General features: G+C 41.9%; 1 protein-coding gene across 2 annotated transcripts in view; it reads left to right on the top strand.

Moving 5' to 3' along the window:
- Positions 1–17,564, top strand: part of LOC126237070 (myrosinase 1-like) — a 227,900-nt gene that overhangs the window by 125,133 nt on the left and 85,203 nt on the right. For both annotated transcript variants that reach the window (XM_049946869.1, XM_049946876.1), the window contains 2 exons: positions 14,313–14,407; positions 14,486–14,633. In XM_049946869.1, coding sequence (XP_049802826.1) covers positions 14,313–14,407; positions 14,486–14,633 — 243 coding nt within the window. The remainder of the gene's footprint in view (positions 1–14,312; positions 14,408–14,485; positions 14,634–17,564) is intronic.

The following is a 17,564-nucleotide window of genomic DNA, read 5'->3' on the forward strand; positions in this document are numbered from 1 at the left end:
TACAATTTCACCCAAGTTATTGGATATGTCATCCTAAACTTGCCTAGCAGAGGTAAAACAACATGGAATTGCACTCTCACCATCCGCTCGGACCGACCAGCTAGTAGTGTCCGATAGCCTTCTCAAAATTTGAATTTTTGAACTAGTTTTTTTTCAGTGCTTTCGAAAGAAATGTGTCGAGGCTTTCAACAAAATCGAAGAAGGATATCTGCACAGCATTCTGATGTGCAATTGGCAACGAAATCTAAGGAATATGCAAAGCACGGAATGTATTCTGTGTATTTATCTATCTAATTCGTGCCTCTAAGCCGCTGTACTTTCCACTCATGTTGCTGGAATTGCTACAGCTTTGCCAACGACCATCTTTGAGGTCAATAGCATTCTCTTTTACAAAAACCTTGTGAGCTTCGGGCGAGTTATTCAGCAGTATGGTTCAAAAAATGGCTCTGAGCACTATGAGACTTAACTTCTGAGGTCATCAGTCCCCTAGAACTTAGAACTACTTAAACCTAACTAACCTAAGGACATCACACACATCCATGCCCAAGGCAGGGTTCGAACCTGCGACCGTAGCGGTCGCGCGGTTCCAGACTGTAGCGCCTAGAACCGCTCGGCCACCCCAGCCGGCCAGCAGTATGGCCTTCTATGTCCAGAAACCCTACAAATCTTGTCAGTCGTCCACATGGCAGGACACAGCGTACTATCAGAGTCGGGTAAATTACATGGTATATATCTGGAGTAGAATACAATGAAACAGAATTATATTCGTACCTCTTAATTTCGCAAATAATATGATCCCCTATGCTTGATGGAATTAGATGGATGAATTCATCGCATATTGTTTTGGACAAATGCTATGTATATCCCTTTCCTTTATTTGCATGAATGTGTGTACGTTGGGCAAGAAAAAATGTCATATTTGGCTGTTAGTTCTAATAACCCTAAATAATTTCCACTGTAAGGTTATCCAACAATTTCATTGCAACTACGAAACGCGAGACCTCGCTGTACTAAAAAGTTATAAATGTAATAATTCGTTCTATGAGTGTGCACCAATACATTTCTTCGATCCCAGTTGGTTAGTTGTTTTGAGGGAGGGGACCAAATACTGAGGCCATAAGTCCCATTGGATTAGGGAAGGATGGAGAAGGATGTCGGCCGTGCCCTTTCGAAGGAACCATCCCGGCATTTGCCTGAAGCGATTTAGCGAAATCACGGAAAACCTAAATCAGGATGGCCGGACGTGACACATAAATTGAGAATCGATAAGTGCAGTCTTGTTTTTGTGAAATAACAGCGAAAGAATCGTTACTCGTATTCTCCTAGTCTTCTGATCCATCCTCCGTTGACCGTGAAGAACCGTCTGAATCCGTAAATTTGCAAGACAAAAAAATTACAGTTCACATGTTGCACTCAAGTCGATCGAAGTTGCTCGGCTATTCACCAATATCGCTGGAGTACAATTTACTTTCTTTTCACTTTTGGCTTGTAAAATGCCTGACACCATCAGAAGCATGTAAAATAACATCGCAAGGGCGAGAGGGCTTGTCGTGTCGTGCTTTTATCTTCTCTTTGGTTGGAAGCCGATGTGGCTAAATTGGGAGCATTTGCTGTTCGTTTGACGACAGTATCACTTGTAGAAAACGTGCACACTTTGGAAAGAATTGCAGACCCTAATAAATATTTTATGACGGGCCTGCTGATACCATCTGTACAATGATATGCAACTTCTATATTTTCTGCTTTAATTTCTTTAGAGTTAGCAACATTTTTCTGAACAAAAAAACTCAGTCAGCTTACGTGTTTTTGATGTAACAGTATTTTTTCCCCTTTCGTATTTCGCTTCACGTTTTGCACTTCCAAATACGTAGCGTCGGCCCGTATTTCAAGACCTGCTACTCATGTCAGCTACCTTGATCTGTATAGAAAGAAAATAAATTACAAACTAAAATGGAATTCTACTGTTTAATCGGATGTCGTTAACCAAATCGGTATTATAATTTACAATCATGTTGTAATGAAGTCAGTGTCAAGCCTCCGTTCAGGTGCGAGAGCGAATAGGTTCTGGCAGGGGAGGGCCGAAGGGGGTGTGTGTTTGAGTGGGGAGGAGGAAATCCGCTTTCCGAAAATACCTGTGCAGTGGTGTAAGTTTGGGTCCCAGGTTTTACAGCCTTCAGCGGATCACCCTGGAGGGTCCTAGTTTGCGAAAAAATTACGAAAAATAAGTTCTTGTGGCACAGCAGACAGTTGAAAATATAAGTAATTGTGCAGGTACTGCTGACGCCTCGCTATACGCAGGCAGTAACGTTACGGACCAATTTGAATGCATCGCCAGCAGGAGAGGAAAAAGGCCAGACCCAGTCAAAGCTGAACGCAGCGACACGGGTCCGGACACCTGCGCTCATTTATTCCGAACCGACTATGCCCAGTCACTAACACTAATCAACAAAATTTTAACTTTTTTCTGTAACTGACATGAAAACAGCTAATCCTGATGTTTTCGGGTGTGCTGGTAACAAAGATGATAATTAAAAATGCAAGATTAGCTGTCGTTTTGAAGTTATGTTAACTTGACGTTATTGCCTATATAAACTTATGCATGTATTTACCTTAATGTTACCCCTCGGAGGAAGGTCATTGCAGGCGCAACCGCTTTGCCTGTCATTTGTAGTTTTCTGCTGGTGAGACCCTAGTTAGCGTCCAGCAGTAATCGGCTAACGTTGATGCACTCCACTTTCTCTGGAATCTCATTTCCATGTCCGAAATTTGCTGGTGGAAGCGCCTTTGTGCTCGTCGGTTATAACACCACAGTTGTCAGGAAAGAAGTCCAAATGGGAATATGAAACGTAACTTTAATTTAAGGACATGTTGCACCCCAGTCTACTGTGGCAGTGCAGAAGATTTGCCACAAGATCGTTATAGTTTTCTGCCTTCCTATTTCCTCGAAAATTTGTTTGCACTTCAACAAAGGCATCCAAAGTTAACTTTTCGTCACCTGTCAGGGTGGTGTTGAAATGCTCATCTTTGCACAGTTTGCGTATCTAGGGACCCATAAAAACCCTCTTTTATTTTCGCTGCACTAAGACGTAGAAATTTCTCGCGCAAGTAGAGAAATGGTTTCTTAGTTTTGTCCATGGCCTTAACGAAGTTTCTCGTTAGGCGCAGGGAGCAGCGAAAATTATGTTCTCGGATTTGACAAGTTCTTCATGCATAACATTGTGAGATTCTGGTTCAAGTGATAGACGTTAGACCAATCTTCCTTATTATACTGAAGTGCTTTGGAGCTGCTATCTCAGAGGCACAGGAAGCAACAGAATTTGGTGTCCCAAGTAATACGCCTATGACCTTCAGATCCGCGGAAATGCCATTTACTTTTGTCATATTTCAATTACAATAACCACTGTTTCATGTTATCATATCTTTCTTTCCAACTGAAATCGATGGTGACACGTTGTCATTATACAGTACACACACTTGAGACTTACTTTGGAAGAGTCTATGAGCAACCTCCGCTGACGTGCGGTAGCGTTCTCGCTTCCCGCGCCCGGGTTCCCGGGTTCGATTCCCGGTGGGGTCAGGGATTTTCTCTGCCTCGTGATGACTGGGTGTTGTGTGATTTTCTTAGGTTAGTTAGGTTTAAGTAGTTCTAAGTTCTATGGGACTGATGACCATAGATGTTGACTCCCATAGTGCTCAGAGCCATTTGAACCATTTTTGAACCAACCTCCGCTGATTACTTTCGTTGCCAGTGCCCTTAGCTGCCATCTGTCCCTGTACATCACTTCAAAATACCAAGTTCTTTTCATTTTCGAAAAATGGAAGGAATGGCAGATGGTGATTACGGAACACAGCTGCATTTACTGTCTATCAAGATAATTCCACTGTTGTAGTCGTGAGGGCAACGGTTCACCTTCACCTTTCGGCAATTCCACATCTTTCTCTACGTCTTTAATTTCACACTGTTTTTTTATGGATCTCTATACAGTCATCGTTACACACAAAACCAGAATCTTTCGAAGAAATTGGTCTTAATGGTGATGGTGCAGCACTAGTTTCACCATCACCCTCAGCACTATCACAGTCCCGTGGGACACGAACGGGCAGTCCACCTGCACGAAGAACTGGTCGCTTGACCGACTGTGTGTTCGGATATGTCAAGGAAGACTTTTTCTTCTTGTAAATACCATGTGTTAATGGAGTTTTCATACAAAAGTAACAATCATTCACATGGTTTGATAATTCTCGCCAGATCATGGGTACAGCAAGTAATCAGTTTCCTGCTAAATCTTATGAAGTAAGTTTTGATGTGTGGTGGCAAATGCTTGTATTATTCGTTGTCGCAGCTCGTCGAAGTTTCCCGGAAACGGAGGAACAAACACACAGACTTTAATGCAACACCATATGAAGGAGTCCATTGGGGTTAAATTAGACGATCGTGTTGACCAGGATACCGATCCACCACGTCCATCCCACGTCGACACATTCCTACGGAGAGAGCCGGCCGCTGTGACCGAGCGGTTCTAAGCGCTTCGGTCCGGAAACCCGCGACTGCTACGGTCGCAGGTTCGAATCCTGCCTCGAGCATGCATGTGTGTGATGTCCTCTATTCCCATATACTGTTGTAATTGAGGCATCAGGTAATGTACAAGCATATCTAGGTACGATATGGCAGTTACAGTTGACTCGACAAAAAATAAAGTACCGTAAATCTTGTTAACAACTTACAGCATAAAAAAAATTTACCTTAGGCGAGCCCCATACATGGTCAATTACGTGACGTGGTTCCTGCTTAACCCATTCCGAACATAGGCCGACAAACCTTACCCCACGTATGGAAGGTGGCTTCGTCACTTAACATAAGTTTATTAAGAAAATCATCTTCAGTCTTTATTTTGTTGCCGAACGTGTTTAATTGCTGTGTCAGAGACTGCTGACCGAGACCTGACCGGGCGTTCTATGTGATAGCCAGTTTCAGTGAAACATTTGTACTCATCTATAACAGTTTGTCTTTGAGGTGGTGGCTTGCATTATTTAGTTCTGAATTGTCTCTGAACTGCAGTAGCAGATTTTGATTCATGAAACCATGAACAACACTGCGCGCACTCTACACCGTGATATGACTCCATGATCATTGTTGGTATAACTGAATCGTACATGCCACCTACCGGAAACATCGTGAACTCTGTTACGCGGGAATAAAACTTGCCGGTATTCTGCATTTAGTACTGTGAGTCCGCCCCCGGTAGCTGAGTGGTTTCGGTCAGGGAGCTGGTTGGCCTCTGTAGTAAAAAAACTGAGTGTAACGATCAACAACCGAACTTTAACGGATGTCATGGAACGTCCGCACTGACCAAACACAACGATCAACAACGAACAAAATGCAAAAAAAAAAGTGGTCAGCGCGACAGACTGTCAATCCTAAGAGCCCGGGTTCGATTCCCAGCTGGTTCCGAGATTTTCTCCGCTCAGGGACTGGGTGTTGTGTTGTCCTAATCATCATCATTTCATCCCCATCGAAGTGGCGTCAAATCGAAAGACTTGCACCAGGCGAGCGATCTACCCGACGGGAGGCCCTCGTCACACGCCATTATTATTGTTATTAGTACTGTAAGTTGCTTACCCTTTCCACAATTAAAGGTTACTTTTGTATAACTGATTTATAAGCCCTCTGCTATTCGTGACGATCATCTGCTACAGCAGAAATGTCACGCCGAAGTTATAATGTTTTGCGAAAGCTCACGATTGAATGTGATACCTACGTGTAGTAATGAAAATGAATTCAAGCTGAACATGTGTAGACTTCAGCTACGCAAAGACTAGCGGCACTGAGAAGTAGAGAGACGTATAACGAATGCTACCGACATCTACGAACGGAACTCTGGCGGCTTGGCTCACTAAGAGTTTTACAGACTCTATATTTTCCACGTATTGGTCCAAAAATGATATGTACATTTTCTTGGAAGGTTATCATCACGTCAACACTTCAAACATAAATTATTTTTGCGCCATCTGATAATATAAACGCTATCTCACTGCTATCGCATTTGTTGTACAAATTAACTTTATTAAACTTGTGCAAAATAATAAAGTTAATACAATAATTGAAATAAGGCACTGAAGGGCCAGAAATTAAATCTAAGAAAAGAATTATATTTAGAATCAAATTAAACAGATAAAATTAAAGATCACAATCATTTTGATGAAGATCTTTAAGAAATTACCGGTCTGTACCTATTGAACACGTAACCGTTTGCTTACGAGCCTAGAGCCTTAGCCATTATGTTACAGGGCTACTGGAGAAATTCGTGTTATTTTCAATGATTTAGTATCTCACGAGAAATCATTTTCGTCACATTTTCACAAACGAGGGTCCACCAACGTGGTTGGCTGCATGGTGTGAAACCTAGCACACAATCGTACACCACTGTACAGTATGGGTGATTTCAAAAAGTTAGTCCCGCCCCTAGTATCTCAGTGGCAAATAAACCTTTACTGTATTTGGGGACGGTAGCATTTTATTATCAGATAACTGATATCTACATTGTTATATAGGGTGAGGAAAAAATACCACACTTGGCGGTCGGCATGAAGTTCTTCATCCCAGTTAAAGACAAAAGTGTATCTAGTAAAACCTTGTTCCGCCAACAGGTTTAACAGAAATGCGATTAAAAAACGAGGCTCTGGCAACGCTGTAACTGCGTGCAGCGTGGCCAACAACACACAGAAAGAACTCTGCGCTACGCCGGTGCCGTCTCATTAACTCGGTGATGCCGGCACGGTAGCTCAGCTTCTTCGGTCAGAGGGCTGGCTGCCCTCTGTAAGTGAAAAAATAAATTAAAACTTGAGTTAAATAACTAGCGATAAACTAGAATAGGTGTCATATGACTTCCGCCAAAATCAACTGCGGAGAACAATAACGAACAAAAAAAAAGTGAGATGAGGCAGTGCTGTGGCGTAGGTTATGCAGTCTAACCGATGTTCAAGTCGCATTCGCGCTTAACATTTACTTTTTAGTTAAAGCATCAATTTGTATCCAATTTACATCTCCACACCGCGGTATCTCGTGTATTTCCGTTACTTGTACCTCTATTTATAAAATGTGTGTGAATTCCTAAGGGACCAAACTGCTGAGGTCATCGGTCCGTAGACTTACACACTACTTAAACTAATGCTAAGAACAACACACACACACCCATGACCCCTCCGGCGGGACGGGCCGCGCAATCCGTGATATGACACCTCAAACCGCGCGTTGTGGTCTCTATTTATACATTAAGACATAACATGAACTTCTTACAGACGTAAACGACGTTTTTGTTTCATCCATGACACAGATAACGCCAGCAGAGGATAATGGTGGATATAGTTTTATCGTCTGTATCCAATGAGTACAAAAAAGACAATACGCAGGCTACACTAAATTGCACATTACGTTGCGCACAGTATGGTTCAAATGGCTCTGAACACTATGGGACTTAACATCTGAGGTCATCAGTCCCCTAGAACTTAGAACTACTTAAACCTAACTAACCTAAGGACATCACACACATCCATGCCCGAGGTAGGATTCGAACCTGCGACCGTAGCGGTCGCGCGGTTCCAGACTGAAGCGCCTAGAACTGGTCGGCCACACCGGCCGGCTACGCATAGTAATTCCATTCTGTACGTTTGACGTCGAGGCTTATCTTCACAGAGCTGGTACGAGTAAGTACGGGCAACGTTCACTTTAGAGAACATGTTCAAAGCCACTGCCTTGCATTTGCCAACACTTCGCCACTTGGTGGATCATACTTTGCTGGATCCTATGCAACACACCTACACTAGCCACTGCCATTGAGCTATTAGGTCGTGTACATCCATGGATGTAGTACTATAAACTTGTTGCTTCTCGTGTCCCCACAAATAAAGATCTAGTGGATTAAGATATGGGGAATGCGTTGGCCAGTACATTGGACATCCACGACCAGTCCATTTCCCTGAGCCGTAATTTATTTCTGGAGCGGTTAGTGTGTCGGCTCTTTCTTGTGGCCGGGCTTTGCCGCGGTGCGATTGGTCGCCATCGCCTGTTTAGGGAGCGCGGAACAATTAGAAGGGAGTCGGTGCAGCAGCGAAACGCGGTGGAAGTTACGCTGGTTACCAGTAGAGGCCATTGAGCCTGTGGTCGGAGGTGGACCTTGCGGGCCCGGAGTTTGTTTAGACCGAGCACGGAAGCAACGCTTGTGAGTGGGCGGCGTGGCGTGAGACTTCACTCCAGTAGCGCACCTGGGGCCTCGCTACATCTGGAGGACAGCGTAGCCGTGCAGAGGTCTGAACACAACCGTCTGAGTCCTGTCACCGTGCCAAGACTTCTGTGCGCCACTGCCACCCTCAGTTGTGTTAATTCTGGTGGGTGAGAAGTTTTCTCATCCAGGAGCGTTTTTGACGATTAACTGGGGTGTAGTGAAGCAGGGGATACAACCCGTCGGCTTTGACCAATGACGTCATACATTACTCATAGATAATAATGTCTTCACTTTCAGCCATAGATAATAAAACAGTTCTGTGTTCCGGATAAGTGCTGTCATTGTACATTAAAATAATTGAATGTGATTTTAAATGAGATCGCTACATATAGCTCAAAATATTCTTCGTGTGCATTTATTTAAATAATTGGTTGTTTGCAATTCATTCGGTACTTAATTTCATTCTTAGTGATATTGAGGTAATTTGGACTATTAGCTTCTTATTTTAGGACAATTTTTAGTATCTCATTTTCGTTTGTAGGTATTCTGATGAACCTGGGTGATTTGAAGAGGCTATGGGTGTAGACATGTTGGCCACGATTTGTGTTTTACAAATGTGTGGTCTCGTTGGCGAATATGTTCGATGTGAGTGCGGTGAACATATGCGCCTCACAAGTGTATCTCGTCGCCGTACACACGACTTATTCGTATGGCGCTGCAGCAAAGATCGGTTGTGGCGGTCCATTAGACGAAGGACGTGGTTCGAAAAATCTAAGCTCGCCTTGAGAGACATTATGAAAATCACGTACTGTTGGTGTTTGAGATATCCTGTGTGGCTGTGTGTCTATAAATGCCGTGTGAGTAATCGTACAGTTGTGGATTGGTACTCTTTTTGCAGCCAAGTTTGTGGGGAATACATGAAATATAGGGGGCCATTGGAGGGGCCGAGTATTATGGTCGAAATTGACGAGTCGCATTTTGGCAAAAGGAAGTACAACAGGGGGGAACCTCCGGTGGGGTTATGGGTTTGGGGGGGGGGGGGCTGTAGTTTCAGGTCAAGAGTGAGACGATGTAGTGTACTACTATCTACGTAAGAACAGACTATTAGTGGTAGTGGAGGTGAAAGAAAAAACACATGTAAAATTTGTATCCCGTTCTTCAGTTGATCTATATAGTTCAACTGAACAACAGGATATTACTCCTAACGAAAACGATGAAATCTACGTACGCTAAACTTGTATCCCGTACTGCAGTTAACCAATGCAGTTGGAATGAGGTTCGCCGGCCGGAGTGGCCGTGCGGTTCTAGGCGCTACAGTCTGGAGCCGGGCTACCGCTACGGTCGCAGGTTCGAATCCTGCCTCGGGCATGGATGTGTGTGATCTCCTTAGGTTAGTTAGGTTTAATTAGTTCTAAGTTCTAGGCGACTGATGACCTCAGAAGTTAAGTCGCATAGTGCTCAGAGCCATTTGAACCATTTTTGGAATGAGGTTGGAGATACAACTCCTATATATGTGACGTGAGGTATTCTATGCTAGCAATATTTCCAGCCTTTTTGCCCCCTCCATTTTCCACACAAATAATACGATGAAAAATTCGATATCCTTAACGTGAAAATACTACTTGCCTTCATATATGTCAGCTATATTTTTCGTCTCTCGTATTTCTTTGTTTCTGAACAGTCTTGTCAGCTCTTTCATCTGTGTAATAAATACTCTCTGGCCAATTCTGACGTCATTGATCAAAGCCGACTGGTTGTATCCCCTGCTTCACTAGACCCATTAACTGTTGGGTGGCCCTTTACGACTTTCGTGTTGAGCAGTGGTACCTCAAATGTGCTGTCGCCTTTTGTGCGTGGGATTTCCTCGCCCTGTAGGGGTCGTTTTGCTTACAGGTGCTACCTGCGTCTATTGCGTAATTTACTGGGTCTTAACTTACGAAATCTGTGCAAATTATTAGAACTGTACAGAACTTGCGTCCAGAAAATCTTGCTGGAATAATATCTGTTTATTTAAAGCCAAATGCCTGGCAAGTTATATTTGTTTAAGAGCAACTGTGATAAAGTCTGTTATGTTGTTTGAAGTATATTTTATTGACTATCAGCGTGTGTAGTAGTGTGAGTCAGTCAAATTACCTGTACGGTTGTGGTTGCAATGCTTCATTACGTACTGGTCACCTCTGCTTAACTGTGTACACTGGCAGCTCAAATTATGCAACGCCGTTTTAGCTGTGATTTTAAAGGTGTAATTTTATCTTATCCCACAAAGGATCTGTGCTTTTATTGCTTTACTCAGTATTTCAGTAAGCTTCCCGCTTAAATCATTTGATGTTTAATGTTGTAATGAAAGTGTCTTACGTGCTTTAAAGCACTGCAATTTGCTTTAAGAACTTCGAGCTTATTGACTGTTTCCAAGGCTGTTCGTTAGTAATTGAATTAACATTATGCATGCAAAAGATTGGCTGGCTTCAAAGTTGGCATAAAACGGGCCATGTTGAAATAGTTTGTTTATTGTGTTATAGATGGAACTTGCTGTTTTCTAAGCTGTCTGGGATGCAGTTGTAGCCTATAAACAATGTTTTTGGTGTTCTAACTATTCAAAAGATTTCAAACCCTTTCGGAGCCGCCTGACTTGATAGTCCTCTGTCAAATAATTTTGTCTAAGGTATTTGCACTGAACAAGTAGAATATCTGTAAAGTCTTTTCTTAAAATTTCTTGTTTTCTTTTTTTTTAAAAAAAAGGAAAGCTATATTTTGCAACTGAGTTTTGTCGCAAGCAAAAGCGTAAGTTCGAAGTTTAAAAAAAAATTTTTTTTTAAGGAAGTCACTGCCATTTGTCTTAAATTGAAATATATATTCTTAAACTTACGCTCGTTGCTTTGCAAGAGTTTTCTGAATTTTTGACTTTACGTATTATTTGAACAAGTAGTAAGTTGTAATATCATTGTTTTTCTGTACTATTACCAGTGTCGGGAATCCTCTATGAACTTGGTCCTTTTACTCCCCGCAATCTTGAGACCTGCTAGCATCATACCAACGCTTTTTTAAATAGTTACGACATTCATTCCAAATTGTGGCGAAGCACCATTATGCTGAAACCATAGTTGTCGCTGGACACCAAGTGGAACGTTTTCTAATGCGGCTGGCAAAATATTCCAAAGAAACTTAAACGATACAGGGGCGCATTCAACTTGTCCAGCAACAGCTGCGGTCCCGAAAGGACTGCTCCCTCGATTCTATCCAGATATTTATGCCAAAGCGTGCCTGAAAGTCACGTTCACGGGTGACTTGTGGGTTGTGTTCCGAACAATAATGCTTATTGTGGAGGTTGAAAATATCTTTATGAGTGACGCTAGATTCGTCAGTCCATATCACATTCTTCATAAAATTTTCAGTCTTCCACCCCACTCGTCGCAGAAGCCATTCACAAAACTGTACTCGTCGACTTCGGTCTTCTGGACGCTGGTGTTGAGTCAAGGTGCAACGATATGGTTGCAATTCTTCATCGTGCAACACTTCAACAACCAGTGCTGAACAGTTTCAAGACCAACTATAACGGTTTGTGGAGTACGTCTAGTCCTCGGATGGCCTCTGTCCGTTACTTGTGGACGAAGACTACAGGTTTCCCGAAGGCGTTGCTCCAAGCGATGAAACACTTTCTTATCAGAATAACATCTTTGAAGGTACCGTGCAGCTTATGAACGAGCAGCAGCAGCAGCAGCTTGGTTATCGGCTGCACCCGGTGTCAAGTGTGTCGACGTATTCATCGTTAGTGTAGTCCACCTGGAAGCCGCCCTACATCAGCTCGACATGACCAGTTATGGTTGTGCACTGTACAGTTAGCAGACACATGCATCCAGTTTAATGGATCACACTGTCATGTGATAGGCTATTGTCATGTGATAGAATGATGACCTGCTTATAAACAAGAATAAGGGTACGGACGTCTAAAAAATAAAAAAGAACCCTGATGAGGATTCGAACCATAGCTCCTTGGCAAATGTGGGTTTGATGTCCCAGCAGTCTACTCAGTGAACAACAACGACTGTTACGGTAGTGCGGGGTGAAACACGTTCCTCTGTACATTCCAATGAGTAGCACAACGTAACAGTGTCGTCAGATCATTTCAAAATGCACCCGATCCTACTTTGCTAGATAATCATTTGTCTTGATTCTGGATGAGGAATCACATGCCAACCTCCAAGTAAGCCAATTTTTCTTCTCCTTGTATACGTAGCACATAGGACCTACTTGATTTTTTTAACTTGGTGGCGTATATAAACGAAACAAATAAGCTTACCCTATTCAACAATGCTTCTCCTTTTCCTGTCGGCAAATTTGGAAGTCGTTAAATAAAATTACAATTCACTCTCTTAATATATTCTCCTCCTGTCAAACAGTAGTATTGCATCCCATCGCTCCACAGCGACCAGCATAGGAACAACGACATAAAAGAAACGAAGAAGCCGTGAAACGGAAATACTTGTATAAAGGGTGCAGTAGTCCACCTACTAGAAAAACCTTCGCTCTAGACCTCTAGGTTCATTCAAAAGTAGGACCTACTGTATCGAAAGTAAATACACTGCAGAAGGAATAAACGACTGTAATAGTAGACGTCTAAAAATAAACACTATATGCATTAACTACTTTCTTATTGGTAGAGTTGAAAACCACCGTTTTTCCATTTGCCGGTTAGTAGAATACCTTTCATATCTAACTTAATAGATTTTTTTTACACCAGGCGTGTGATCCCCATACGCGAGGCGCCAGTGTAACTCTTATTACGTGGCTAATTTAGCACTGGTCGCAAGCTTCTCTGACCCAGGAGGAGCGTCACGCAGATGCTGAAACCTAGAATGGCAGAAGTCACGAACGACCACCCAGCTTTACATTTTCCGCGATTCCTCTAATCGCTCCAGACTAATGCCGGTAATTCCTCCCCCACCCTTCAAACAATGCGAGCTTGGGCTCCGTCACTCATTACGTAGTTGGTTCAAATGGCTCTGAGCACTATGGGACTTAACTTCTGAGGCCATCAGTGCCTCATAACTTAGAGCTACTTAAACCTAACTAACCTAAGGATATCACGCACATCCATGCCCGAGGCAGGATTCGAACTTGCGATCGTAGTGGTCACGCGGTTCCAGACTGTAGCGCCTAGAACCGCTCGGCCACCCCGGCCGGCTCAGGACCTAGTTGTCGACGGGTCGTTAAACACTGATCTTCCTCGTGCCCCTTTTTTTTAATGGCACCCGCTTAAAAACAGACAGCACTATCCTGCGGATGCCTGTTTACAAAATTTTAGGAACCTTTATTAACTGAGAAATGCCGGAATACACATCGCCTCCGTAGGGACTGCCATCTCAAGGTTAGACCAGTTACAGCACACATACACACATTTAAACAGCCATTCTGCTCGCTTCCCGTTTGCGAATGGAACGTGAAGGATTGCTAAAATGTGTTTTGTTGAGAAGTTCCCTCTGCCATACATCTCACAGTGATTTTCAAAGTATGGATGTAGGTATAAATTCGTTTTGTTCATCACGAAGAGTTGACACAGCGAATATGGTTTCGTGGATCTTGAGGATGCTTAAGTAGTTGGATATCCGTTTGTATGGTGCTTCACAGCGGAATCTGGGGAACAAAATCTGAAATTTCCCGAAAGGACGGCGACCTCTGTTCGATATTGTGAAATGCTACAGAATTTTCTGGTTCCTAAATTGGATCAGCTGGAAGAAAACAGGGTCACAGTCCGTACCTCGTATTCATATATTTTGAGGTAAAAGTTCGCCTGTTATCAGACCTGTTGCACCAGTGTGAGAAGTCGATATGATAGAAACTTTTCTCCATTCCGCCAAATGTACGACACTAGAAACAGTATGTCCCCTATGAAAGCAGCCACTTGGGTAATGTTATACTTAAAATATATTTTAAAAATTGCACTTCTTTATATAGTTGCAAATAAAATATTTTTTTATGGTATTTCACTTTTGATTTTCATTGCACTAAAGATCTGTGAAGCTATTCCATTCGCATCCTATTATTGTATTTTCGTGCTTTTATGTTAATTAAGGCTCCTCATTCTTTTTTCAGGTAAAGTGGGAATAACAATGCACACCTATTGGTACGAGCCACCAAATGATACAGAGGAGGCCCGTGAAGCCTGTTCAGTAGCGATTCAGTTTGACGTATGTATTCAGCACCCAGTTGCTGTAGACCGAGATTCACTTAAAACAGGCACTAAATAGATATTACATTTATTTCAGCTTGGTATCTTTACCCATCCAATATTCAGCAAAACTGGAGACTACCCTGAAGTAGTGAAGCGAAAGGTGGCTGCAGCAAGTCTGGCAGAGGGATGGCGCAAGTCAAGACTTCCCGAGCTCTCGCAGGAGTGGATTCGGAAGATTAAGAGTGAGTAGCAGATATTTCGTAGAAGCTATCGGATTAAACTGTCTGTGACTGCTTCTACAAGGCGTTCGCCGCTTTTCTGCTCCAATAGACAGCCGTCATTTCTACTGCGTTTGTTTTTTGCCAGGTTTCGTCGGACAGCTGGAAGGTAGTTGCGTCTAAAAAGATAATACAAAGAACGTGCATAAACAAAAAGCTAAAATCACCTGATTGCATATGACCTATTGCGACTTATTCTAAGCGGAAAGTGTCACTAAACTGCGCTAATACTTCACTAATTCGTGTTTTCCGCCTTAGATATCTTTGCATACGGTATGTAACAATCTAATTTGGAGAAGTTGAAAAAATTCAGCCAATCAGCTGCAATTAAAGGTTTATTGGAACCTTTGACCTAGGTTGCGACACTTTAAAACCTATCTTCTTCAGAAAGATATGCTGGGCATTGTCACATCACATGGTGATTAAATACATTGAATAAGGCCGAAAGGATACGTTATATGCGACATCCATCTTAATATACAGGGTGTAAATTTTAAATTGACAAACCAGAATAACTCGAAAAATAAACTTCTCACGAAATAATGTGTCGGATCCAAAAGTTGATTGTTTTCGAGGGGGACATCTGCTAGTGGTAAAATTAGCCCACCACCCCAGCCCCCTGGGGGTGGGGCGGGAGGCAACTTTAAAATTTCAATGAGGACCCTCATTTTTTATTGCAGAATCAGATTCTACATAAAAATCTACGTACATTTTGTTTTAAACATTTGTTTTGATTCTTGGTAGTTGGCGCTGTAATTCAAGAAAATCCATGTTCTCATTTTTGCGTGAAAAATGGCTGCGGATAAATAAAAAATGCTTATTTACTTCGTAAATTTTGGTTCGCTAAAACTAAAACTCTCCTTCTCTCCCTACAGGGTGGGGTTTGAGGGAGAGGAATTGGAGTTCTAGAAATTTTGACCCAAATATTAATTTTTTTCCGCAGATTAGGATAGGTTTTGTTTGTTACGTGGTCATGAGGCCATACAACTTTTAATTATCAAACAAATCATCTGACTAGCTAACTAACCAAATATCCTACTTACTAACGAGTGAACTCATTAACTAAAAAACTAACTGACTCACGAGCCTAATTTTTTATTAGATTCGGAGTAATCACTCTTGTTTGTCGAGAAGTCTCACGACTGGAGTGCTTGCTTAATTTGAGTCTTTTAGTTTCGGGTGGAAAAACGTAAAAAACGACATTCATACATTTATTGACTTAAATCACATTGTACACACCTTTATTTTATTTCGGAATATCGCGGCTGTTACGCTGTTTACATTTTTAGTATTATGTACGATAACTGATATCCCACTCAGCTCTGATCGATAATCGATGCTCTTATCCATCCCTTGCTGATGTGCAGCGTAATGTTTCGGAGTGCCGACGATAGGTAGCGCAGGAACGAGAAATTCGCCCTTTCTCGTAATAAGACTGGGCTTTAGATATTATAAGTATTAATATAATAAACGCGCTGTATCTTTTACCCGTCTGAGCATGAAGACTGTGTGGGGCGGCGGATAGAATTATTTGTTTAATAAAAGTTTGAATGTAAAATCAGTTCCTATTATTTAGAATGTTATTAATGCTGTCTTTTGCCGTTCTCAACACTGGCTCTCTAATTACACTTTAGCAACCAGAAAGTGATTTAACAAAACGTGAAGCCTATAATTAAAATTCCTAGTGCCCACTTCATCTGAGAATACAATTATAGCTGCAGCTTATAGCTCTGAGGAATTAGGAGATTGTCCGGGATTTATAATCAAAAACGATTTTCTAAAATAGTTGAGTATATTCTGAAAGTCACAGATGAAAAACACAAGTATCCATACAACCTAACTAACAGAGCAGTTCAGAGTCTAATGCGCTGGTGCAACTATAAATGTCCGAATTAATTGTTAAAATGAATGCTCGCCATAATTTGATGATAATATTTCATCAAACGCCACGCTAAATAATGGTAGAATGTTTGTCCCGCGACGGCACGTGAAAATACGACAATACGCAAACTGAAGCTAGATAATGAAAATCATCCCAGAATTAACACTTCACTTGAAAATGATTTCATGGTTACGCGTACCTCGAGTAACTTAATACGGCATCCGAGGCTGTTTGTAGCAATGATACCGACACGACGCGACTCCCGACACAGATGGCGTGTTATTCAGCGTCTGGAGAGAACTGGGGCCTTCCTTCCTCGCGCAGCGTTCTTATATATAAAGCCGCGGTGCGGACGGCTAAGGGAACGCCTGATCAAATCGGCTCTCCCGACTAGCTGCTGGGCTAGTAATGCACCACTTTAAGTTATCTAATAAATCATAGCATCTCTTGCTGATGGCCGATTAAGCTCTTAATTTAAATGTGCATTCAGCACGCAGGTAAGTATTGATAATAAAATGTTGACGTGGCTAAGTTAAATATTTTGGGCGAGAGAATTAATTTAATTACACTGCACGCAGTAGACGAGCTCTGAACTGGCCCTTTGGAGATACGCTATCGCTATAATTTTATAGATATTCAAATGAAACTTTTCACATCTTCATAGTTATAGCGGATCTCCAACCTATTTAAATCTAAACATCCTAGCCTTATTTATTAGCCTACTTAATCTATCTTGCTTCCTTAAGTTTTGAGACGAAAACCAGAAAATCATGAATTTCCACTAAAATCTTAATTTGTGAAATCCAAAGTACTGTTTTTATTAAATTATTATGAAAGATGAATTTAAATATAAATTTTGAAGTCTCTAGCTCTTTTCTGTTGCGCCCATGATTTTTACAGAAAAACGTCCAAATTTCGAAAATGGCTAAAGTTATCGAACTGATATTCAACACACATTAATTTAGTATTACTCCTGACATGCTAGAAAAGTTTTAGGTTATTTGCTTGATTTT

Source organism: Schistocerca nitens, chromosome 1 (assembly GCF_023898315.1).
Source record: "Schistocerca nitens isolate TAMUIC-IGC-003100 chromosome 1, iqSchNite1.1, whole genome shotgun sequence".
Classification (NCBI taxonomy): Eukaryota; Metazoa; Arthropoda; class Insecta; order Orthoptera; family Acrididae; genus Schistocerca; species Schistocerca nitens.